At 35.6% G+C, this 26116-nt stretch overlaps 1 protein-coding gene across 1 annotated transcript in view; it reads left to right on the forward strand.

Moving 5' to 3' along the window:
- Positions 1 to 5210: 5210 nt before the first annotated feature.
- Positions 5211 to 26116, forward strand: part of GPM6A (glycoprotein M6A) — a 115848-nt gene continuing 94942 nt past the window's right edge. The window contains exon 1 of the mRNA XM_063156179.1: positions 5211 to 5772. Within this exon, the coding sequence (XP_063012249.1) occupies positions 5736 to 5772 (37 nt within the window). The 5' untranslated portion in view covers positions 5211 to 5735. The remainder of the gene's footprint in view (positions 5773 to 26116) is intronic.

The following is a 26116-nucleotide window of genomic DNA, read 5'->3' on the forward strand; positions in this document are numbered from 1 at the left end:
CACAACGCTGTGCTTATGTCATGGTGTCCAGTTTTGAAAGGGAATGTGAACAGCTATCAGTTGTTGGGCTTTAAATATACTTATGATCTTAATGTTGAGGTCTAGAGTATCCATGTGAAGAATCTAGCCATGACATTTAGAAATCTGTATGTAGAAATGTGCTATTGTGCATCTCCCTCAATTATACTGGCATTCCTGTTCAGTTCATTGTTCTTCATCCATCTGACAACCAGGAGCATCTTTTCAGACTGAAACCTTAGCAAATGAGTAACATATTCCTTTTGGAATATGGACAACTAATTTTGATCTTAAGATATAAAAGACATAATTTTCTTAGTCTTAGATATCAACATGATTGAAGTTATTCAGAATTTTAGAGGAACTATATTGACTATGTTAACCAATTTTGCTGTGGAAAATTTTACTTGCTTTCAAAAGTAAAACCAGTAAGAATCATGAAACGTATCCAGTCAGACCGAAGGTTTTAAATTACAGATGATACTTACAGTAGCTCCAGATAATAGTCTGGAAGTATATTAGGATTGGTATTCTGAATCAGAAGTACTGTTAATCATTTTTATTATCCTTCTCCTCTTGATCGATATAGCGTATATGAAATATATATTTGAATACCGATATGAGCAGGTTACTTCTTATCTCTTGTGTTTTAAGTCTGCATATCATATGCAGTGGTGAAAGATCTTCTCAATGAAGGAAATTTTTTAACCAGATGAGACTTTCACAAAGAGGTTAATTTTCTGAATATGATAATGCTGTTAGTGTTTATTAGTATGAAACATAATGAGAATATATGCAAGGAGATTGTCTTCTCACTCTCCTCTTCAATAAAATTTCTGTTTCTAGATGTGTTAGACTATAGAGGAATGCAGAAAGAAATGAGAATAAATTAAGGTCATCAAGGAAAGGATGTCCGTTATTTTTCTGTCAAATGTAACATCCAGACTTGAGCACAAAAATTAGTAAGAGACTTATTTCTATCAGGTGAAGCCCTGTATTGAAATTTCTTTTGGCTGTATGACCATCCTGCCATCTTTTGATAGCTGCCAGTTTTAAACTGGTAGTTTGTTCCTCTAGATGAATGTTATTTCCTCAGAAAAAATAATTATTGGGAATCAGTGGAACTATACAAATCCCATCAATGGAGTAAGCAACAATATTCTGCTAACATTACATTTTGCCTTCTACTTTCTTCCTTCCTCTCTTAACATTCCATTTCCCCACTAATTCTGATAATTTTCATGTCATTAGGCAGTTCTCCTTTCCCTGGACACTTATGTAAGTGTCTTATATGAGTTAAACTCAGGGCCATGTGCTCTTTTTTTATTATTCTGTAAGTATCTCATGAAGTTGTAGATATGAAATATATATCCCAAAGCAGACATTTAGAGACATTTTGGAAGTCTTAAAGCTTCCCAATGCTTCCTTCAACACCCTTCTGTTGGGATATTCCAAAGACAAAACATGACATGCCATTATTTTACAGTTAAATTTCTATTTTAAATATAAAATATAAATTGTGGAGCACTCTAAGTAGAAAACTGGAGCACCAGTTTTAATTTTTCTGTGTGTGTTTTCCAGGTTTCTAAATCTGCTGCCTAATTTACGTAAAATAATTACTACCTGCGCATCTACATTAGTGTTTAGGTGAATTTAGGAGTGAACTTTTAAAATATATGTCCTACTTTTCCTTTCCTACTGTATTTTTTGCATCATAGAATATTCTCTAAGAACATAAATTGTTTTTATGTTTTCATAAATGTTTTTATATATGCATTATACTTTTTCATGTAATGATACCAGAGCATGCTTTCCAGGAGTGAGCTGTACACCTCTCCAGCTGATGAAGGGCAGTCTGTCTGTGGGACCTGACTGGCATTAGTCCAAATTGAATTCCCTTGAAGCACAAAGAACACGTATTGCTTCACTCCCCATATCCATCACAACTTCCTCCTACAGTCAGAGGCAAAATAGCTGAAGTAATCTGAGCTGGCTTTTGATTTTTCTTGCTTGGTTATTGAGGTAGTAGTATGAGCAACATAAATAATTTTGTGCTTTTAAATTATGTATTCATAATCAAGTTTATTATGTTGTCATGATCAAGACATCACTGCACCACAACATTATCATTATTATGTCGTTGAAAATCAATAGGACTGAAGGATGGACTAGTAAACTGATTTGAAGGCCATACAAAACTGGGAGTAAAAGTCAGGTGTTTGTCATGCTGTTTAAAGCTGTAAGTGCTCAGCTACATTTTATAATATCATAATGGACACCAGGGGATCCCTTAATGTCATCAGCTTCCAATTATTCTCTTGATTAACTGTTTATTTAGTCTCATTATACAGTTGGATGTTCTGTCTTGCCTTGCCATTTACAATTGGCATGGTTGTCCAATGATCACTTGCACCAATAATCTCATTTCACATTAAAAGGGAATTTTAGGCAGTCGAATGTAGTTTCCGCTAACATAGCTCTTTTCTGTGCTAGAAGTGTTTCCAGAAACAGAAGCTTGTGTAGTTTCTCTGTACACTTTTAAAGTAGCTTATCGCTGGTGGTAAATATGTTTCCCAGTATACTGAAGAAAGAAAGCCTCTGTGGTTGCTGCTTAGAAAGTCACATACAGTTGGCATTTTCTGCTTTGGTTTGTTATTCTGTGTAAGACTTGCAGAGCTTTTCTGTTCTTTGGCTTTAGGATTAACATCTATTCATAATTTAATCTTGAAAGGTCCTTGGAGCAGTCTAAAGAAACATTCAGGAGACAGATTTATGTTTCAACCTTTGTTAATAAAGTGCAGTTAAATATGAAAGAAGCTTACATGAAATCTCTTTCACATTCTCTCTGTTGCTCACTCTCACACAAGCTGTGTGGATGACCAGTTAACAGCACCTGAAACTAAGCAGAGTTCTCTGAAGAAGGAGCTTTGGCACTTACATAGCTTGGAGGAGTTGCTGTTTAACAGGAGGATCTGTCAGCATCTTCATTAACAGTAATATTTACAACGAGAAATAGAGTGTTGTAGGGGTGGGAATAAAACTTTAAGCCATTTTTTGTCAATGTCACACTTTGTTTCATCAATTACAGTGATTTCATCTTAACCTTTGGCATGTGATTGTAGTAGTCTTTTTGGGAAGTTAAAAATCCTGTCATTAAAATTAAGGTGTGTGTGAACCTGATGTGAAAATGACCATAATGGAAAGTAAGATCAAGGATTCATTCAGCTCAACATCTCATATATTTGTGCCAAAAGCATTCTGCCTTGGAAGTAGTATAAGAAATGGCTAAAACTTTTTCATATTCCTCTACTCCCTAGTAATTTGCAGCTCAGTGATTTCATATCCATGAATCCTTGCGATTCAGATTCTCCTTGTTATTTTGTTGGGTTCTTTTCCCCCTCTACAAGAGCCTGCTGCAACAAGTTTCCACAACTTAAATACATGTTGTATAATAAGCCTTTGTTTACTTCTGGGCCTACTTTCTTTGCAGTCCTGTCCCTTTGTTGAGCAAGTTGTTTCTTCCTGACCCTTTTATGTCACTCAAGATTGTGCCATCTTTATTGTATCTTCTCCCAGTTACCTCTTTCCAACCTTTATTCTTTTTGTTTCCTGTAATATTTGGAAAAAGCTTGTATGTTTGTTTCCAGGAACAAAGTAATATGGTTTCATCAGTGACCTATATATTCCATTGTTGCAAACATCCCTGTTGAGGATGTTGGTCATCTCAAATATTTGGTGCTATTCAGAAATGCAACTTAGAAACAATTTGCCAGACTAGGTAAAATCTTTGCCAGACTGTCTTTGAAATATGAAGATTTGTTAATGCTTATCTAAGAAAAGGTTTTGAAGAGAAAGAATAGCAGAGGAGACTTACACAGGAGATCTGTTTTAAAGGAAATATGTCTCTCCTAAAAACCTGTCTAAAAGAATAATTCCTAAAAAGATGAGAACTGCTTACATCCTATGGTGCTTGGAGCACTTCTATATGTATAGATCTTCTCAAAGTGTTGATTTTTAAATGATCAATTAGATCTGAGAAGTAAAACAACTGATAAGTTTTTTTCAGTTATTCCAAAAAATAGAGCCCTAGAAACATGAATTAAAAGGGGAAAAAAAAGATAGGAAATGTGTTGACTTTCAAATAATGATTCAGTTAATTATATATGCATTTAACTTCATACATGATAATTATTCTGATGCAAACAGTTTTTTTACAGATTTATATGCAGACAGGGTAAAAAACAACAAAAACCCCAACAATAACTCTCCCCCCCCCCCCCCCAAGCCTCTCCCTAAACAAAATCCCAAACAAAACCCAACCAGGCAAAGTAAACAACTTTTTTTTTTTTGGTGGCTCAGAAGGCAGAACTAAGCCAATGTATTTAGATAGCATGAAATAAATGGATGAGCTATTTATCATATGTTTACAGGAGTTTTCAGCCATAGTAGTATTTATTTTTTTTTTAAGTTTTATTCACTTCCCCTAGAAGGATGAGAAGTTAAACCTGCAAAGAAAAATTGGAATTGTGTTCAGTTTGCACTTTTGGTGAAATAATGGAAGTCTTAAAATGATGAAATATTACTCTGTAGACAAAGGTACAAAAATGCTAATTTATTGCTAGACTGCAGCGTCCAATTTGCATTCCAAATCAGACTGCAGAGCTCCCCAAATTAGTAGGTGCCCTCACAGTGTATTTAACCTATGTTTTCCCAGAACAAACTCCTAGAAGTGCATGTGTCTGTATGTGCTTCCTTGTGTACATACCCACATGTGGTGCTTCACCATTTTAAGATCCAGTTATTTTAAAAGAGCTTTGAAGAAAGCTAATTTGAGATATGAGGAATCAGATAAAGAATTGATGCAAGAACTGCTTTAAACCTCTGAACTGCCTCTAAATTCCTGTTTACTGTGACAATGAGGATGTGTACAGTACATAAAATTTGCAGTGATTATTGTCTTGTGTTGAATTGTGCCTGTGTGTGTAAACACATATACATACACGCAAAATTCTATTGCTATAAAGATATTTTTTAGAATATTGTTAGGGCAACAGTGTATATTTGTGGTTAGTTCCTGATGATACAGATATATGAGAAGAAGAGAAATGAAGAGTCATATTATTCTTAAATGTGCTGATACGGGAGGAGGGGGAGAGGCGGGGGGAGAGAGAGAAAGACAAGTAATACAGCATAAAGAACCCACAGGCATTTGGGCTTTCCCACTTCAGTAGCAAATAGGGGGAATTATGGGTTGGTGGTCTGCTTTCCCTTAGGAGGACACTCCTCCATCTGTTTTCAGTACAGCCTGTTTCCAATTTAAACACAGATTTCAATACAAACCTCGATTTCTTTACTCCATTTTATATGCAAAGTGAGGCTTATGAATCGGTGTCATTGCTATCAGGGCTCAGACCAAATTTCCCCCCAAAATTCACAGGCTGTTCATTTGAATACCTGCTTACAGTGGTACACAATGGGCAGCTTTGAGAAGAAAAATTGATAATCTTCACGGAAGAGTAATTTGAATGAAATTACACTTGACAGCCTGTCTCCAAGCAAACAAGGAGAGTGAGGGAGCCTTAGCTAAGCTCTGAGGACTTGCCTAAGCCTCTGCCGTTGGAGCTTCCCAGGGAAAAAAAAAATCCACACTTTTTCCTACATCTGACTGAAGCTTTTGATTAATTCTCTGTAGCTGTTTCTAGTGAAGAAAGGTAGCCATGGAAGAGAATATGGAAGAGGGACAAACACAGAAAGGTATTGTGTTAAAATTGCTTTTTCTTTGCATGGAGATAATTATTTTGCTGTTCTTTATTTGCCTTAGCAGCGTGCTGTAAGGTTGGGGAATATCTGTATGTGGCAGATGGGGAAAGACATATTATTTTCATATTATTTACTTCATTTTTTTCTCTGCAGTAGCACATAGCATTAAAAGAGTGACTGCCAGCTGATATCTAGTATAAAAAGAATCTAGCAAATTTTGCATCTATACGAATAATGTTGCGAGCATTTAATGCAGCCTGCTTTCCAGACTAGTCTTTGTTAATGTTCATTTATTTCACGTTTTCACGCTTGTCTAGCTGGGTCAAGGGAGTCTAGTGTGAACTATGAGAGAGCTACTCACACAATATTTGGAGCTAGTTGCAGTTGGATATCTAACAATGTAATCAGTATTTACACCTTGAATGAGAATCCCGTCTGAACAAAGACCTGGGGTATATTTTGTATGTATTAGGCAGTACTGAAATTTCCCTCTGCCTTTTTGCCACTTTGGTTTTGTAATGTGTTGCAGCAGACTTGCTATCGTTCCAATATTTGAATGGCATAGATTTGCAGAAATTAATTTTGCAGGCTGCAGCTGAAATTGCTTTAGCAAGACGTACACAGCATGTTCAGAGCATTTCTGTTCCACGGCTTCTGAATGAAAACAACTGAATGTTATGGGATATGTTAGCACTTCAAAGTCCAGTTTAAAGAGATTGTGGACAATTAATTAATGTGTGGATCTTTGGGAGACACAGTGTTTTCAGTCTTTTCACTTAAGTCTTATTTTGTACAAGAGACATAACAGTACTGAAAGGAACTAAGGCTCTTTTAATTTTTCTGTACTGCAAGCACAAAGGGTAATCCTAGTGAATATTTGCTGTGTTATATTTTTATTCCTTTCATTTTACATTTTTTTAATTCACTTCTATTCTTTGAGGACGATATAGGAAGTTGCCAAATAATTTAGCATAAATTGCCTGTAAAGGCATATTTTTCTCCACTGATGCCATATTCTGTTTTTCTGCTCCCTGATCAATCTGCTTCTTACATGTAAATGTCATGCTTTCTCATTATAAGTGACCCATTTAGACAGAATGCAGCTTTGAATTGTTTATGGTCTTGATCTAGATGCACAGTATATAGTCATGACAACATGAAAAGAGGGTATATGTGCTCCATGTGTATGCACACTTATTTTTATAAATAAGTCCATTAGTACTTGATTACAGCAGTTTCTTCAGTTGAATTTTATCATTTGTATCAAATGAAAGCTAGAATAGAAAAGTACAGGACAGGTCAGTTTTTCTGTTTTGTTTTGGTTTGGTGTGGTTTTTTTCCTGAAGGTAAAAATCAATACTTTTACTCTATGATTCAAATTTTTTAGGGTACTTTACACTTAGAAATAGAACATATGCTTTTTTAAAAATTTCTGAAATGCATTCTTTTGCTTCTTAAAACTAGTAAATTGAACTGTGTGACCAAGAAATCAAAATACGTCATTGCTACCAAATGATGTTGCCTGAAGAAACAGTGTGAAATTCAAAATCCCTAAATTCTTATTAGGGAGAGGGGAAAAAAAAACACGGGGGAAAAAGAAAGCACACAGAAAAAATTGAATTTTTTTTGTATTGAAAGAATTTGTTATTGATAAACTGTGTCCTCATTGTTCATATGATAAGCAGTTGAATGACCAATAGCCACTCAAAATGGTGTGATTAATAGTGTGATTACAACAGCTAACACTACTTACCCCCCACCCCCATTTAAAATGCCATGTGTTCAGCCTTTTTCCCCTTTAGTGGTACCCAGCTGTTGTCACAGACAGTGGCACAAGAATGTTAAAAGCTCACATATCTGCATTTTTCCTTATTGGTGTGAAAGGGGATGCTGCTTAGTTTCTGTCACCACACCTGTGAACTTGTCATTTCAAGATGTTGTGTTCCCCTGTTGGGTTATGACAACTTTTAGAATGTATTTAGAGCTTCAAGAAAATTTGCAATTCAGGAGGAAAATTAAAAAAATATTTTCAGTTTTGAATTTTCAAATGTGCTTGACTGTATGATAGGGAAGTATAGGGATGATTATGAAGTCCTGGATCTCCTAAGTTTTGCATTTTGCACTTGAAAAATATTGACTGGTACTAGTATGACATGATAGTTCTCTTTCATAGTGTCTAGGGTCTTTTTGCTTTCATTTAGTGTGATCTATCTATCTGCTGTGTGTTTAATTGATACCCACAGGATAGTTCCAGGTCATCCAGACCAATTTTGCTAATTGTAGCGTTTCAGATATATGGTAATTCTATTTTTCAGATATATTCTAGTTTTCATCCTTCTGCCATCTCGAATGAAAATGTTTCTTTCTTTCTCTTTTGTGATTTATACAAAATCAATGGGAGTATAAATTGTCACTGCTTATCGGCTCCTGTGCTTTTCACAGCAGATGCTTTGAACCTCCCACTGAACAGCATTACGTCTTGCTAGCAGCCATGATGGAAGTGAATAACTTCATATTGATGCGTTTCATAAATACGACCAAGATAGCTCTAGCAGATTTGGAAGCCTTTATTTCTGAGAATTTTATCAAATAAGATATTATTAAGTGCAAACATAATTCTTAACACAGTGGCTCCAAATAATGGCCTTTTGCCACAGTCTCTCAGCATGCTAATATTTAGTACTTATGATTTCTTTATGCCTGTGTCTTGGAAAATTAAAAGCAGGGAAATACATTCCTTTTTTTTTCTCTGAAAGTAATGAATTATTAGAAACACTTCAAAATAAGGTTCATCTTCTCCCCTCCCCATTTTCTTTCTATTGGCTGCAGAAAATATGTTTTCATACTGGCATCACTACCTTTAATATGGTTAAATGAGATAAGGCTGTTGCCCAGCAGTTTTCAAATATAAGGCTGTAAAAATTGAAACCAAGAATAGTTTCTATTCATAAAATTCCTGTTTTAAAATTCTGGAAGACTTGTTGTGCCCCCTCCACCCTATTTTTTCCCCTTTGCTGGGAACTCAGTAAAGGTTGGGGAGGAGGTTTCAGAGGTATTTGCTTGGCGAGTATCGCTAGATGTCCAAGAACTGAAAGTGTGTAGGAAGTCCATCTCAAATATGAAGTAAATTAACACTAAAATATATTCTAGAAGGTAAAAAGTCATAACATCTCAGAAATACCAACTTGTTCACAATTTCTGTAAAACTGACATTATGCTACATCCTAGACTTCAAACATACTAAGACATTTAACTGCAGATTTACTGTCTGGAAAACCCAGGGTGACTAAACTGGGTTTATTTTTCAAAAAATATCAGGTCCACTAAAAGGCAGAAATTTCACTGATGTCTTCAGGGATGCATGCTAATTTTGAAAACCTCATGCATAAATTGCATGTGGCAGTGGTAGGTCTCAGCTGCCAGTGTTTGAAAGACAATGATGTCAAACTGATAGCTTTATGATGTGGAAAAAGGTATATTTCCAGTCCCTGCATTTCAGATCTTCTCTCTGAGATAGCACTAAGACTGCAATGGTGTCCCCAGCCCCAGTTATTCATCCCAATAAAGAACTTTTCAGAGGGCAGGCACGGTAATTTTTTGCACTGTAAGGAACTTGGTACAGGGGAGTGAAAGATTATTCTCACCACAGTCTGTTTCAGAAAAAAAGAGAGAAGTTCTGGAGCACAGTAAACCATACCATTTGCACTAAATGGAAGATGAATTTTACTTTTTTAATGACTCAACCATAACTGCATTTTGCAGTTTGAATTCCTATGTAAAATAAACTCTTGGGAATGAATGGAGCATCATGTGTCTATAGAGCAGCAAACAGGAGGAAGAGCCTGATTTTACTTAAGCTTTCTTGGCTGTAGTATAGCTGATGCAGTTAAGATTTCACCAGTAGGATAGCAAAAAAAAAAAAAAAAAAAAAAAAAAAAAAAAAAAAAAAAAGTAGTATTATTGTGACTACAAATGATTGAATGCCAGAAAATAAAAATAATGTTTGGCCTGCATTAGCAATATAAGTGGATCTGCAGCCTATTATCAGAGTTTTTGCATTTGTTGTCATAGCATACCAGTAAAGGAGAGCTTTAAGCAGAGTGTTAGAAGAAAATCATAAGGAGACTAGGATGCTATCAGTAAAATGTACACACAGCCTCTACTTCTTCAGCCATGAGAGGGTAAATTGTTTCTTCTTACTTCAGTACTCTTTGGAAAATGGCAGATTGACTTAGTAGGATAGTACAGAGAAGTGAAATGAAATTAAAATTATGAATGAAAATTATGTGTTTTATTTCATATTAAGAAATACCAACAGCCAAACAGTCCAAACACTGCTGACATCCTTTCTAAGTTAATCTTCTAAATCTTCATATTTACCCCTAAGAGAGAATTATTTTCCTTCTGCTTTGAATGTTGTTGCAAAGTTGGTTAGAATAAGAGTGAGGAAATCCCAGCATTTTGCAGTTTGATTTTGTTTGGTGACAATACTTGTAAATAAAGCAGAGGAGTTATTTTTTGTTCTTTGGTGTAAATGCCACACTGAATGACAGTCATGCTTGTATCTTCAGTTAGATCCTTTTTATGTTGTTAGCATTCAAAAGGAACTTGGAAATAGTGTTTAAATTTGGCCTTATGAGTAGCAAGGAGCGGACATTTGTGGGCTGATATTCTCCATACAAATCTGGATTTGTAGTGCTTGATTCTTAAAGAAAACATGGTGAGCAGAGGTCAATCTCTATTTACTTTGGGAATATCTTTTCAACGTAGTAGGCTTAGTTCCCAAGCTTGTGTTCAGATTGGATTTTTGCAAGTTGCTTGAGAGTGGAATGGTCTTAACTTTCATCGTGTTTATTGTTTCCTGTCCTTAAAGGTATGTGTGTTATAATAAGAGCGTCAGATGGAATACTCGCTTAACAGTTACAAAGTCACTAACAGAGTAAATAAATTTCCTCTGTAATCAATGCTAAATATGGAAATAAATTTTAGCATCTTGACAAACTATCTCACTGTATTTCCTGCTTAGTATTCCTTAGTAGTCAATCAATATGGTTTATTAAGGAAAAATGGAAAAACAGTCAATATGAATTTGAAGGTAATTGTTCTAATACTGTAAGAGTTATTCTCCTTTATGTACTAACTCTGGGCTACCTTGCTTAATATTCTTACATAAGGAGCCCTGACTCGTGGAGCTGTAATTTGAATGTGTTATAATTCAATACATTAAGCTTTTATTCTAAGATAATGATGTAAATAAATTTAGTCTTGCTTGCTTATTTAATCTTTAACATTGAATGTCTCTGTTAATAGCAGAAAACTTTGTATTTCTTACAGGCTTAACATTATAGTAGTCCTAGGCATGAAAATCCAGCATTAATAGGACTTAATTATAATTTTATATACACTCTTTCAGGGCAAAAAATATTCCAACTGCCCCAAGGCAGATTGAATCCTCAATTCAATGTGTGAAAATTTAAGTCTTCATGGTTATTTTGACACTTGGATGTCAATTTCATAAATAAACTATATTAAAATGATTTTTCATAGGAGATGTAAATGCATAGGAAAAAAGTGTTGAATGTATTTTAAATTATTGATTTACAATAATTAGTGAAAAAATACCACATCAAAATAGCAATATGAATTTATAAGGAGCTTTTATTGACAGTTTGTGAAAGTAAAGGCTCACCTTTGGGGAAAAAGGGCTATTCTGGGTTTCCAATTACTCTAAAAATAGGAAATATGAAGAACAATACTGTAGAGGCAGCAAAATTAAATTTGATTCAGCTGAGTGGTTAGGTTCCTTATGGAGAAGGATTGAGAGATTGTTATACTTAACATACAAATTATTTTCATTTTAGATTGTGACTGTGCATTAATTTCTGATCAGCACCTGAAACAATTTGGCAATGTGACTTTGTAACCTGTTTTAAGTAGCCTGCCACTGCACTAAAATTCAACATGGAAGAATGGAGGAAATGGTACTGGCCTCACATAACCATAATGTTTGCTTTCTTGACAAAATCGTTTTAACCTATTTTTTCTCTCCAGATATATAGGTGAGAGTATGCTGTTTCCTCCTAGTGGTTTTATATGGAGGACTGAGTAGAAAATGATAAAAAAACCAACCATGTTTTTCGGCTGTTTTGCCTCATATTTTAAACACTGTGAATGATTTTATAAAATCCATGAAGAATATAGGCACCTGATAGCCATTAAAAACAGAATGTAAAAAAGGCAAAGGTGAATATTGAACTTAGATGAAATACTTTGTCAGTTAATATTCTGTTTGGCAATTCTATTTCAGGAGAATGTTCAGCCAATTCAAGTGACTAAAATGCAAAATTCCTGCTAATATCTTATCACATGGCTAATTTCTGAGACAGGCAGCAAGTCCCACATTGATGTGCTGGCACAAATCTTTCTCATGTGGGAGTGAGGAGCTAGAGAGACTTGAGTTCCACTGTGCAAGGAATGAGGAATCAGTCTTGTCATTTTCTCAGCTGCAGAGGGATCAAACTCAGAGCATCAAAATTGAGAGAGTCAAAGGTATACACCAAGTAGGAATTAACAAAACTGGGAACTAGTGTGTACATGTGCTCTAGGGTCTTATGGAGGAACACCACTGACACAAAAAAATGGCTTATGTATTCTCTTAGCTTGTCCATGGTAACACTTGTGCTTCAATGCATTAGTCCCAAGAAGGCTAATTTTTGTCTTTTACTTTTTTCCCCCTCTAAAATTTTCATCTCCTTCTTACTAGTTATCGTGTGGGAGTTCAGTACTCCTTCCAAAATTTATACTTCAGCCATCTGGAACAACATTTTTCCAAATAACAGTTGCTGAAATGCAACTACTAAATGCAAGCATTACTCTTCTTTTTACATTTGTAATGCACCTTATATTTGCACTTGGACAGTTTCTGAAGACTTTTTTATTTGGTTCACATAGTGAAAGTTTCCATTTTTTTTTCCACAGTAGTGATAACAACACAATTATTCAGCAAAGGAATATCACAATACATTTAGTATCAATTTTTAAATTGAGCAGTGCATTCGCTGAGGTTCTGGTACAAAACTAGACCAACAAAAACGCATTTGCTACATTTTTGGTGTATGAGATTTGCAGAAAGGTACTACTGCAAATCTCTACTAAGTACTACTAGAGTACTAAGGTACTACTAATTTTAAAATAAACTTAAGGCAAAAATATTTTTTCCCCTCAATTTCAGTATCTTCCTATCTGTACCCTGAGTGCAGTTGTTTTTTTTTTTAAATTCATCTTAAGAAAAAAGAAAAAAAGTAGCTCTTTTTGATTGTTGTCCTGCTTTTCATTTTTCTGTGAAAGCACTTTCTTTTCTTTCTTTTGCTTTTACTTTTCCATGCCTGGAAGACATGGAAATTAAATTCTGCAGCATTTTAAAATCTCTTCTGGGAACATGTAATAGAAGATGACAAGTGCTGGATGTTTATTAATTAAGTCATAGCTGGTCACATCCTACTTCTCAGGTTGCAGAAGAATGATTTTATACAGGCAAAATTGGACATTAAGGAGGAATCTAAAGGAAGAGAGTAGTAGCACAGTTAAGTGATTAGGCAGGGATTGCTCTGCACGAAGGCACAATGAGAAAAAAGTAGAGATGATTGATGATTGTGCTGATAGAGGTTCAAGAGAGGCAATAGGAACGGAAGAAGAAAGGAATAAGCAGCAGAATTTGAAATACCTTTGGAGGGCTTCAGAAGTCTGAAATGGATATGGTAATAGGGGAATCATATGATCATTTATGGCAAAACAGACCTCTGAGGTCATCCGAACCAACCATAAACCTAGCACTGACAAGTCCACTACTAAACTATGGTGGAAAATTATATTAGAGTTGAAAGAACATGTATGTTTTTCATAAGTTAATAAAAGCATACATTTGAATTATCTTTTTTAAATAGTGAACAATTATTTTAAGCACATTTTTCTCCCGCAAGTAAAACAGCAGCTATGTTCATGGCTACTAATAACACCATAAAATTACTATGGTAATATTGTAACGGGGGCCAGTTTCTAGCTATTTAAGACTACAGGTGAGGGCAAAGGGAGAGTAAGTCTAGTTTGATCTTAAAGTGATGAGAGATAGGAAAGATTCTGTTAGTTGGAAAAGGGAAGTATACCACTTCACATTCACGGAAAAGAGTTATCACAACTGACCTGTTGGCCTAGTTTATCTGGTTAAGGGAGCTGGTATTGCACCCCCTTGCTTAGCAAGCCGATGCAGCCAGTGTAGGAGGCTCCACAGTGTAGTGGCACCCTCTGCTACTGGTGAATCACTTTATGTAGTTTGTCAAAGCCTCCCACCCCCTGCTCTCCTACCAAATCATCTCTTACTCTATTAAGATACACGCCATTGTAAGCACCTGGCATAACTTTGAATCTATTTAAAAGCATTTAGAAAACAACTATGTGAAGAGCTTGGAGTATATCTTTGCAGTTCTCAAGTGAGGAGCTTTTGACCATAACTAAGAATTTAGGTTTTCTTATTTTTATGCAGGAGTAGATCCTGAGGTTCTGATGCCATGGTTTTGGTTGGTACTGCAGGGTGAGATGAGGAAACCCATCCAAACTGAGTACTTATTCCTATGCTTGGATGGCACAAAGCTCTCTGACTCTCATCTCTCCTGAAGAAAGCTATTACATACACCCTGTTGTGTTCTGCTTCCATCTGCCACATTGTTTGTTCCCAGTCTCTTTTACCATTTTATGACTCATCTCACACCATACAACCTTCAAAAGATTTTCAGCTCTGAGACAGGGAAAGTTACTGTCAGTACCATGAATGCTTTGGGAACATTTGTGAGTTATCTAAGTAACAGTGAAGTCATTCAGTTGAGGATTGCTTTCCTTGTTAGTGAATGGTGATAGAGCAGGTAAAATTACCTTAACCTGTCCAGCAAATTAATCCTTGCCTTTTGCCACTTAGAAACCATAATGTGTCTTAGTTTATATGTACTAAGTGATATATATTCAGCAACTCCTTGCTCTTTGCTGGTCTGCTTGTTCTGCAACCTCTGTGATGAAAATTTATTTCCAGCCACATTTTCCTGCATAATTTATTTACCATGTTCACGACACAGCTTGGAGTTGGGATCTGTTCTCTGAGATATTTGTTTGATTTGCTCCCTTTCCAAAGGAGGAGGTGGGGAATGGCTGAGATGAACGTGCTGCTGTCACTTGGACCAGAAAAATTCTTCCATGCCTTACCTGAGTGTAGTGTTAAACAGGCCAGGCAGCTGCAGTAGGAGAGGATGCAGTATCTGATACTGGGTGCAGTGAGCCCAAATACAGCCTATCTGCTGGATTAATCCATTGTGGAAAACCTTAACTGACCACAGAAATAATTTTTAATTTTACTGATAATGATCATGATAGTAAAATAAAATAATATTTTGAAATCTGTATATGAAAGAACTTATAAACTCTAAATGATAGTGTTTTTCAAAAACATTATAACCAATAAAGAACATGTACTTGAGCTTATGGGAGTAACGGGGTGATAAGTCATTGTAAATAGTAACTCAATATGCATAACTGGGGATAAAAGTAAATGTCTGAAATTGCCTTGAGAAAGGGACCATTGCCTACTAGCTACTGTGCTGGTCATGAAGGTATTCAATTATATTATTGAACATTGTGTTATTGATTTTTAAACTGAGTAGCTTTAGTGTGAAATGCTTCCTGCTTAAAATGGTTTGCCTTTGTTCATGATTTGTTGATAAACCAGTCCCATATAGAAAGGGAATTTATGTTTCTAGCTGATTGACACAAATACAGTGATTTACTTTAGTATTAATTAGTCTGAGTATATTAGATATATAAAATGCTTTTCCCATTTGTTGTGGCATTTCAATACAGCAGCACAATTATCTTCAGAGAATTTCTCAGCCTTCTAATTTTTTACTGATTCACTAACCACTGCTTCTGACCAACATACACTTTTGACATTATAAATAAACATAACCATGATTTCCGCCACCTTTCCTCTTAGTAGCAGATTGCAGTTCCTTGGAAACACCTGCAGGTTGTCTTTGCAGTTCTCGTGGTAGTCAGGAGTCTTATTGCCATGTTACTTAACTAGATGGTTGAACTAGATTAAAAGAGTGCCTTGTTTTCCAGGTGTTCATAATCAGCTTGACATCTACTCCTCTGAGTCACAAAACATGTCTACTATTTAGTCTTGACTTCAGTTTGCTACCTTATATTTGCTACTTATATATGCTTCCTAATTTTGCTGGAAAACTCATAATTCTGATAAAGCATTAAGGATCCCTTTTATCCACACTGCCTACCAATGTTGTAGAAAATACTAAGATTTGCTGTAAGTGCACATATGGCCCTTCATTGCTTCCAAAAATTGCAGACATCAGTAAATCTGGAAATCTGAACAATCAATGACCAAAGCTCTGATTTTGCGAAGACAATCACTGAGGTTGTGGTTCAATCCCTGCGTGGGCCATTTACTTAAGAACTGAACTTGATGATCCTCGTGGGTCCCTTCCAACTAAGAGTATTCTGTGCATCTAAATGTACATCTTTGATGCCATGCACTGTGGGTAATCCCATTGGTTTTATACCAATATAAGCAAAAAGGAAGCACATGAGTATGTAAGATTAAGACCTAACAATGCCATGGAGTAATTTGCATGTTGCTGTCAGGTTTTTGGCAGGATATCTGTGAGAAGACATGATTATGCAATTTAAAAGGGTTTGAGAGGAAACTGGAAGGAAGGTTGAAAGGAGTTTTCTTATCAGCTGAAGGAAGGGGTTTTTTTTTTGTTTGTATCATATGGTATTACTATGATTAATATGCTTTGGGTCTCCTGTGGCTGTCAGCAGTTTGTGAAAAAATCATATTCTTCTTAGATCCTTTTTTTTAAAGGATTTTGTTTGTAGTCTTCTTTTGAATTGGTGGAATTTGGATTTACTTGTGGGCAGGGTATACTGGACCTTCTAGTGGTATTGAACAATTTTGCTGTGTGTCCTGTTCACATACTTAAGCGAAGATGATCATCAAATTTGCTGTGCAGATGGAATTTTTCCCAAGGCAGGCTACTAGTGACCTTCTTTTTACCTTTTTTTTCTGCAACATGGTCTGCTTTCTAAGATTATCTGGGAGTTTATTTTCATTAAATTCTTGCTTCTAGTGCAAGACTAACACTGGTGTTTTCCCTCTTGCTGTCCTTTTGTAACAAAATATAGATGATCTTTGAATGTAGGTCTGGACCAGCATGTTGGTTATTTGCCTGTATTTTTGGGTAGAATGGAGAAGATTTAATAAATCCCTCTGAACTGGACATCTTTTACAAGGTTTTCTTTTATTAAAAGGTTCTGGACTCTGAAAATGTCTAGTGTGAGCACTATGCGTTTTTTCCTGAGATTTTTACCATATTAACTGTGCTGTTAAACATTTTAAAGGGACAAAAGATACTATATTCAGATAAATGTAGAATTTTTGTATCTTCTATTTTTATGATACCATTTTATTAATATAGATAAAATTAATAAAAAAGGATGCTCATCACTTTGATGATCTTAAGAATTCAGTAAAACATGTATACTTCAACCACACCCATGACATGTGGCACAAAGGCCAGAAACTCAAAATTAGTTTCAGCTGTTCGGCAGCATATGGAGGCTACCTTTTCTCAAAGATGTTATCTTGCAATTTCTCCAAATTATTCTAGATATATGAACATTGTTCACTAGTGAATAGACTGGAGTAATTATAATCTAGTGGTGGGTAGGTCTTTTAGGTCAGCTGTGTTTATGCTTGTGGTTCAGACAAGATATTTTTCTCCCCCCTCCCCATCTGGTACATTCATCAAATATTTAAGACACAGGGGAACCTGTTAAGGACATTTGGGCTCTTTTATCTGCTTTATGGCTGCATTTATCTAATGGGGACTTTTACTGTTAATATTTTTTCATTTTGATCTGTTACATGTCTATGCCATCTGTATTGTCTGCACTTCCAGCAGATATCCTTCCTTTGTTACATGTCATATCCCCTTCTAGACGAGTGCATCTACTTTGTTACATAATTCTTCACAGTATGAACTTTTAAAATCCAGTTTGGACACCACTGAACTGGATTTAGTGATTGTAATATGTGGATTTCAAGACTTTAAAGAACCTGTAGCTAGCTGTTGATGGGTGTGTTTTTTGAACATTATACACAACCAAAGAGCTGAAATACACTTTCCTGAGAGCAGACCAGCTATGTCCCTGCCTGGGGAGTTACCTTCTAATACACAATTATTCCTGCTTGTCTGTTTTGATTTATTCATTTTACTCTTTTATTTTTATTATTATCTTTTAATGTAGTCTCAACTAGATTTGATGTAGCTGCTGCAGTTGCTGTCTTGTCATATCCTCTGGGGTATATTTTTTCTCCTTTGTGTTATTCTTGCCTTAATCACTCCTGATCTTTTTTTTTTTTTTTTCTGACTCTGTATTTCAAGCTGGAAAGATGGACTGTCTCCTACTGGAGGTGTGGAAGTACTGACATTCCAGAATCCCTGATCTGCAATCATTCCAATAATCTAATACCCTGACAAGGTGATAGACTTCGATATTGTTACAGAATTGTGGTCGTTTTATTTCTAAAGGGATAATTTTACTAGGCTTTTTGTGGTCCTTCAGGGACAATGAATTACACAATGGCCCAGATGTAACAAGCAATATGTAGCAGTTATTAAACTAAATTATTGCACTCATCCTCACTGTCCTTAACCTGTTAACGTTTTCATTTTTTTTCCTTAAGCATCTCAGTGTGATAAACTGTATAATTTAAAAGTTTTCCTACTGAAGTGTGATTAGGAATAATTTGACTGGGGGTAGAAGAGATGCAGAATACTTTCAGGTAAGCAAAGTCATAAATTATAGAAAATTTGCATAGAATTAATAACATGAAACAAGTTTCTCCTTTGTAAGTGGGAAAACATGTTAGAAACTTCCACAACAATTCATTCACCCTGTTCAGAATATGAAAAATGTTCAATTTTTTAAAATTTCAATAATGTTATGTAAAAATAGCATAATTATTTGCATTTGCTGTGTGCAGTTGCTTTGACTCTGTTTTTGTTCTTTGTCCATTATGACTCATTTTATGAAATTGTTTGTTTTACCTTTGTTAAGAAGAACTAAGAAAACACCTCTTTTCTTGGTGTCTTTATGGTTATTGAGGTAGAATGGCTGTTGCTCTGTCAGTGTCACAGTGTTTATTTTAATCTCTGAATTAATTTTCTTGGTTGCTAGGCAATTCTACTTCATAGATTTAATGGAAATGACTAATTCAGTGTGCTCTCATTTCATAATAGGCAATCGTTTGCATTAAAACTGAAACTAGGTTTCTCTATGACATAATGTTTGACAAATACTACTGCCAGTATATAATTTTATTACTTTAGTGAACAAAATATTAAAATTTCTGTTGTCCAGTCCTGTATTTCTTGCACAATCCAACAAAGCTGTTGTAAATATAAGGTATTCAAAAGAGGGAGAATTAGGATTTTACATATACGTAGAGGGCAAACACCTGCCCTAAGGTCTGACATTTTGGAAATTTTTTAAGGCATCTTATGGAGATGGTTCTCTAGTATGTATTTAGAGCTGGTATCAGTTAAGTCTTTTTACATCCTCAATGGCAGTGGTGTAATTAATAAGTGCTTTGTATCTCAGTTACTCAGCCTACAGAAGTATTCAGCAGATGCTGCTTATTAGCAGTACATGGAAGTTCAAAAATAGGTATGAATATTCAAAGTAATAATAGCCATATTATTAAGGAAAACCTCTCAACACTTGGTTATTCTGGAGGTTTTTCATACTGAAAAACATAATGCCTGAGGACAGTTTCTTTAAGATTTAGAATATTGTTTCTGCTATTTTGATACTATTCCTATTTAAGGACAAATACGTAGGAAAAGGACTTTAAATGAAGCTTCTTAGGTTCCTCTGTATCAGGGTAGTGCAGGCCTCTTTCATTTTGTTGCTACCAGCTATGCTTTCATTTATTCTGAGCTCTCATCTGCTGAAATACTGTCTTTCAGCTTGCTATCTCCATTTTGCTCCTATGTCTCCATGCTGGGGAGCTGCACAGCTTAAAAATGAATGGAACCCACCCTCTTCTGTAGAAGAATAAAGGATTCTGTGGGCCAGACAGCCTGTGGTGTACTCTAGTATTCTCTGGCCTTCTGATGTTGGTTCAAGGTTTATCAGTTCAATTTCTTTAGCCCAGAACATCATTCTGCATGCTTATTTGCTATTTATTTTCCTTCTCCTTAGTTTATCTTACATTTGTATTCCTCACTGCAGCCACCTTTTTGTACAGTTAGTGTGCTGAAGACCACAACTGATTTAGTTTAGCTATATAGTTTGTGGCCATCAAAACACTAAATTCTAAGTCCAGTTCACAAAGACATAATATTTTATCAAGATTGGGAATGCTGTATATTTTAATGCTTTTTTTACTTAATACACAGTCTTTTAGTACCTATTAATATAAAAACACTCTAGAAAAATCTCCCAGTTGCTATCTTACACCTTTAATTACCACCTCATGATTATAAAGTAAGCAGTGATACCCATGCTATTTTTGAGCTTTTTAATGGATTTGAGAGAAAACAAATTTCAAAAATCACACAATTAAAAGTATTTAAAGCTTTTTTTGAAAGGAAATAGGAAGAAAAAATTAGATCACTGAATTGTATGCCTCACAGAAAAAAAATTGGATTTGTTCAGTTTTTTGTTTTATTTTAGCTAATGAGATGGGTAGTTAGCCAGAATACTTGCAACTGTAATGGTAATGGATGCTGAAAGCAAAAAGTTGACTGGTTTGTATTCAATACATACTTGTGAGACTGTCTCAGTTTTTGTAAATGAGAGGTGGAGTATGAAGCCAAAATGAATAAGATTAGATTTATGTCAGTGAACTCTCCTAACTCATCTTAATCTATTTTAACATTTAAAGAAAGCAGTACTGAGATGATAGTTTTCTGTTTGTGGAACTGGGTTATGAAACTCCTGCAACAGAAGCATGAAAATGTTAATGCGAGTGAAAGCAAACCTCTAGGGAAAATGAAACAAATTTCTGAATGAATATACTCCATGTCCCTGGCTCCATGAGGCAGAACACTTACTTGAATAAACTGGTTGCCAAAGAAATCTCTTTAGTGTACTAACTTTACAAAATACCAACAATTGCATTTCAACAAATGGGATAATGGGAAAAACCTTCAAAAATCAAATCAAAGACCTCCAGGTAGTTTCAGCAGTGTGCCTCATCCATGGGGATGAGCAGACATGAGTTCTCTTTTTATGGGGATATTGGGAAAAGGTTTTTCACCCAGAGGGTGGTTGGGCACTGGAACAGGCTCCCCAGGGAAGTGGCCACAGCACAAAGGTTGATACAGTTCAAAAAGCGTTTGGACAATGCTCTCTGGTACATGGTGTGACTCTTGGGGGCAGAAGTTGGACTTTGATAGTCCCTGTGGATCCTTCCAGCTCTGGATATCCTATGATTTTATGACTCTCAGCAAAAGTACAAAATTACAAAAAGAAAATATGTCATAGCAATATTTTTCATCATTCTTGGTAATTCTGAGGAATTAAATTGTTATGAAATAGTGACGGTATTAAAAGTTATGTTATTGGATTAAAAAGTAAGCTCTCTTTTCAGCCAGTAATTCATAAGTTACTCCTTTAGAGATAATGTTTTGTGAAATTACTGGGACATCATCTAAGATTCTGGATTGAGATATGAAATATCTGAAACAGATTATTTGTTACATTACATTTTCCAGTTTGATTTGCAGAAATTACTACAAAATTATTTGCAACTCTGAAAAATCTTGCTGTAATTCACTGTGTCTTGATTTCTCATTTGTGAAAAGCAGGATAGGACATATATAAACTTTCATTTCTTCCACTGAATTTGATTTGTTTATCACTTTAATTGGTGGTAGTATTTACAATTCTACAATGCAATCTCAGTTGAGTCATCTAGATATTGAAGCAAGATAAAGTGTGCTAGGGAATACTTACTAATTTGTAAATAAATAAATAAATTGCAGGCATTCAATGTTTTTTGTTAGTAAGGGTGAAATGCAGTGTAATTGAAGATTCTTTCCTGTCCCACCTTAATTCTTAATCAAACATTTTATTTAAATGAACAAAACTGAAGGAGTTGCATTCATTATACATATGGCATATGTGTTGTTAAAATGAAGAGTGACAGACCTTTGATTTTTAACAGAGACATAATGTAAGTCAGAGTGCTGTGATATACATATGGTGGATGTCAGTACAGCATGCCAAAGGAAGGAACAGTTCAGAAAGTTGTTAACTTCATTCCCTTCAAAAAACCTGAATTTCTTAATGATAATAATATGTGATATGGAAAGTTCAGAATGGATACGTCCATACTAACCATTAGTACCTTTTTAAACTCATTTTACAGAAGTGGTACCCAACAGAGACAAATTAGCCTGTGTTTGCTTGTTTGTTAAAAAAAGAAAGGCATTTTCTTCTGATGAATGGCTATTTTTCTTTAGAAAGGTGATTGCAGCATTTTCAGCTACTGAAATGATGACAAAATTTGTTCTGTCTTTGGCAGCAAAAAATACAGACTTTGTATTATCAGCACATGATGAAGTATAAACCCAAATACGAAGAAAATTTCAGGCTGAAAATTAACGGGCCTAACTTAACAGAAATATACTCAAAGTACTGCTTTTTAGATGTGTTTGCTTTCTTTGAATATATTTGGTATACAGCCCATGCAAAGAGAGCCTCTGAGCATCTTCCTGCACGTGCATGTGATGTGGTCCCACCACGTCACATCCAGTCTCTCCCAAAACTGTAAGCACCACCATCTAATTTGTCTTAGTGGGAAGAATGCACTGTGGGGAACTCTACGCTGTTATAGCAAGATTTATGTCTGCTATCTTGTATAAATTTTGTTTATAACCCATTCTTTAAGACTTCTGTCTGTTAAAAAGATGTACAATTAAAATAGTTGTAGAAATAACCAGTCTTCTCTATACCTCACTTCGTTGCAAGTTTGAAGTCCTCTTTAAAAGCAGCTCCAAAAATCCTGTGATATGAACAAAATCTCAGCAGTTTCATTACAAAAGCAAATTTCTGACCTTACTGGCTTCAATAAAAAATTATCCTTAAAATTACATTTATTATATATTTCATCAATAGAATATGGATTATGTGGAGGCTCTGACAATGCTGGTAACACTTTTGGCATGCATGGCCCCTACCTTTATTTTAATTTACTTTCTTCCAAAGAATTTGAAAGGTTGGTTGGTTTTATTTTCTTTCTTTTTTTATTTTTTTCTGTGATAAATATGAGTATTCTTCAGCCTTTGGTATTTTAGTTTTAATGTCAAAGCACATGATGGACCTAGTGTTTGCCACTAATGCATTGAATAACATTGAAGAGCAGTTCTGCCCTCAGACAACAAATGTTGTATTTAGAATGACTGAAAGCAATGTCAAACTATTACAGGCTTCCCTAGATGTATAAAAGTAGGCAGAAAGGACTTCCTGCGATTCAAATAGATGAAGTGTAGAATATAAAGTTTTCTGACTGTCTAGTATGTAGGTTGAGAAAATAGTGGATGGAACTTTATCTTCTACATCCAGTCAGAAATTGTAGTAGTACAGTTAGCTTGCTAGAGAGGATTAGTGATAATACTAGGTCAGTCCATGGAAGCATATTTCCAATTGCTTCCAGTCTTTTTTTCAAACATGAAGTATTCAAAAGAAGGATTTGCATTAATTTTTTACAAATTTGATACTAACATATGAAAATGCACATATGAATTCAAACATTTTAGAAAAGATTTTTCTCTTCATAATTCTATCTAATCTAATGGCAGTTTCTTAAGAAGTTTGAAGATTGGTTTTGGGTTTTTTTTTTTCAATTTCTAATAATAAGTGTAGTGCTTTCTTTATATTGTGATGTGCTACCCAGCCAGGAGCACAGCCAGCCCCACACAGTTCACTCACTCCCTCAGCAGTGGGATCAGGGAAACTAAAAAGCAGAGAACTTATGGGTTGAGATGAAGAGAGTTTAATAGGGAAAGCAAAAGGCATGTACACAAGGAAAACAAAACAATAAACTAATTTACTACTTCCCATGGGCAGGCAGGTGTTCAACCATCTCCAGGAGAACATGCATAGCTGTGACTTGGAAAGATAAATATTCTAATTCCAAACATCCCTCCCTTACTTTATTTTCCCTACTTTACATACTGAGCATGATGCCACTTGGTCAGGAATATCCCTGTGCTCAGTTTGGGTCACCTGTCCTGGCTGTGTCCCCTCCCATGCATCCCCCCTCTTCCTCCCCAGCATGGCAGGATGAAAAGCAGAAAAGGCCTTGGCTCTGTGCAAGCCCTGCTCAGCAATAACAAAAACATCTCCCCATTATCAGCCCTGTGTTCAGCACAAACCCAAAACACAACCCACGCCAGCTGAAGAAACTAGCTCTGACCTGGACAAAACCAGAATAAATATATAGAAAGCTTTTTGCCCACAATAAACACTGCTGTCTGTGGGGGAGAGATATACTGGTGGAAAAGGAAGTGAATTTATAGTAGTTTGGTTTAGTCATGAAACAGTGCTTTTCTGAGTCAGTCCCAGTTAGAGACAGGTAAAGTAGTACCAAAAGATTAGGAAATAAATGTTATTTGGGTCTGCAATCTGGGGCTTATAGTCATAGTAGGTTGTACTAATGCACAATAACTATTTTATTCTTTTAATATAACTATACTGTAGTTGTGCTGTGATTGTTAGACGAGCAGAGTATGTAACATTCTGAGAAACGGTTTGGCTTTCTCAGTTCTGTGAAACAAATTCCTGTAAATGATGATGAACAGACCTTTAAGAATATATTGTGAGAAAAAAGAAGGCATTTTTTAGAATTTTTACTTTTGCTGTGCAGCAAGCGTTGGGCCATGATTCAGATCATGAAGCAAAACAGCCCCATAAAGTTTCCTGTGCTGGCAGCAGGGGTAGAGCATAGTTGTATGTTGGTATTCCTCACCAAGGGAAATTAGGAAAGATGAAAATGGAAAGAAATTGCTGCTTTCTCATGCCCCACTGTTCAGCAAAGCCAGGTAGATCTGAGGGTGAACTGGTCTGGAAGAAATGAATGATTACCAATATTCATTACCACTGGAGAATGAAAGAAGAGTAAGAGAATGAAGAGGACTTTCAGCATGAAGGAATTTTGAGCAGCTATGCAGCACATAAGGTGTCTGTTGCCTGAAGTTGTGTGCCACATCTGCTTAGATTTTCAAAATCCCCAGGGACTAAGTGATAATAATTAAATGAAAATATCAGTCTTAATGTCATAAAAAAATGACACATCTTGAAAATGTGAAGTGGATGCATTCCGAAAGCTCTGGAACCAAAATAAAAAAAGTGAAACAACAGAAGACCTGTTAAAAAAAACAAACAAAAAAGAAAACAAGTACAAAACCCCACAAACACCTAAACACAAGGCAAAAAAAAAGGCCCCAAACTTGTTTTAAGTGTCACATGGAGGCCTCCTGTCAAGTCAGGCGTCTTTTACAGTTGATGACAATTAATGTAGTCCTATGCATGTAACTATTTTATGACAGTAAAGCTAGCTGTCCTTTAGCCGTTCTTTTCATTTGAACAAATAATTTCCTTGCTCCTACAGCAGATAACAGGGCTACTAAGGAGGTGTAATTAGAGTTTCTGTGTCTAAGAATGCAGTAGAACGCAGTAGGTGGGTAGAGACTTAGTGTATAGTGTTAGATGAAGATCTGCACTTGCAGGAGCTGGATAGTGGAGTACATCTGATGGGCCACAGACAGGATTGTGTGGTCTTACTTGGAGTGAGAGGGTGAATAGCTGCTGGAATTGCCAATGGTGGGCAAATTAACTAACTACAGAGGTTGCAAGGGTTTAATGTATAGAGGAGCTTGTTAGGATAGGAGGGTCTCCATCTTTTATTCTGTGTTTAAGGAATATGATATCATACCTGCACAATATTTTACTCCTCCTACTTGAAGCAAGAAGCTGAGGGAAGAAAACCAAAATCACTTTTCAGCTAGAAGGAGTTTCTGTAGCAGTTACGTTGGATCTGTGCAAAGCTGTCGGGGGCGGCCTTGGCACCGAGACTTTAGCCAGAGAAGAAGCTTCAAGGACTGTAGCAATTCCCCAGGCAACAGAAGAAAACAGACAGAAAATGCTGTGCCTGCTCCTGCCTGCAGAATTCCCATAAACTCTTAGGCCTGTATCACAGAATCAC

The sequence above is a fragment of the Melospiza melodia genome, chromosome 5 (genome assembly GCF_035770615.1).
Source record: "Melospiza melodia melodia isolate bMelMel2 chromosome 5, bMelMel2.pri, whole genome shotgun sequence".
Classification (NCBI taxonomy): Eukaryota; Metazoa; Chordata; class Aves; order Passeriformes; family Passerellidae; genus Melospiza; species Melospiza melodia.